This window comes from Sphaeroforma arctica, assembly GCF_001186125.1.
Source record: "Sphaeroforma arctica JP610 unplaced genomic scaffold supercont1.8052, whole genome shotgun sequence".
NCBI lineage: Eukaryota > Ichthyosporea > Ichthyophonida > Sphaeroforma > Sphaeroforma arctica.
The window spans coordinates 1-1,254 of NW_014032506.1; the positions used below are offsets into that span (position 1 = coordinate 1).

A 1,254-nucleotide genomic window follows, 5' to 3' on the forward strand; every position below is an offset into this window, starting at 1 on the left:
TGTATATGTATATGTATATGTATATGTATATGTATATGTATATGTATATGTATATGTATATGTATATGTATATGTATATGTATATGTATATGTATATGTATATGTTATGTTTATGTTTATGTTTATGTTTATGTTTATGTTTATGTATTTGTATTTGTATTTGTATATGTATATGTATATGTATATGTATATGTACATGTACATGTACGTGTATATTTATATTTATATGTGTATGTATATGTATAATTTGATGTATATGTATATATATATATATATATACTTGTATATATATATATATATACTTGTATATATATATATATACATATGTTTACTATTGATTTTGACTTCCGATGAATGCTAAGTGGTTTATACAAAACTTTGCATAGCGCTGGAAGATGCGTCCTATCATGCTCGTGCACACTTTTCGTCACAGTCTCTTTTATGTGTTAAACAGAGAGTATTGACACTATGACTTGTTATACTGTTAGTGTATGGTGGTGCGCAATAGTGGAGACTGTGCTGGCGCCTCACTGTACTGGCGTTATTACATATCACACTTTGTTATATCCACTTCATTTACATTTCAGTTGCGTACGATATACCGTATTCATCGCGTCTTGTCTGGTTGTGTGTTGCAATCCATAGAGAGGAACGGGCCGGCGAACCGAAAAGAAAACCAGACGAAGACAAGAAAACGGCTGAGCCTTCTGTAGGCGAGGACGAATCCGACCACGACGACGACTACGACCACGATATGGGTAGGTAGAATGCTCAGAGTGGGTTCTGTTTTGTGTATTACGATGTCGGTATATATAATGCTTCGAGGGGGGTCTGATATGTGTGTTACTTCGTATATATAATGCTTCGAGGGGGGTCTGATATGTGTGTTACTACCACGATGTGTGTGAGCAAACGGCACAAAGTGGGTTCTGTTTTGTGTATTACGATAACGGTATGGGTAGGTAGAATGCTCTGAGTGGGGTCTGATATGTGTGTTACAACCACGATGCGTGCGAGTAAAAGGCTCAAAAGTGGGTTCTGTTTTGTTTATTAACGATGACGACGATAGGGTGGGTATGATGCTTGGAATGTGTTCGGGTACGTGTGTGTCCGTTGACAAGTGCGTGTGCTTAGACGGGCGTACAATGTGCAACGAGCACGTCGCTCGTAACGTATTTAAGTTTATAGCTGTGAATTTAAAGGGCTACTGGAGTGTGTTCTTATACGTGCGTGTCTTTGGATGTGGTTGTGTGC

General features: G+C 37.4%; 1 protein-coding gene across 1 annotated transcript; it reads left to right on the forward strand.

The window, feature by feature from the left end:
* Positions 1–587: 587 nt before the first annotated feature.
* On the forward strand, positions 588–766 carry SARC_16424 (hypothetical protein; the record flags this gene model as incomplete). The annotated part of the gene is made up of 1 exon (XM_014289471.1): positions 588–766. A coding segment is annotated over one exon (179 nt), but the record flags the coding sequence as incomplete, so codon positions are not given.
* Between the last annotated feature and the right edge of the window lie 488 nt (positions 767–1,254).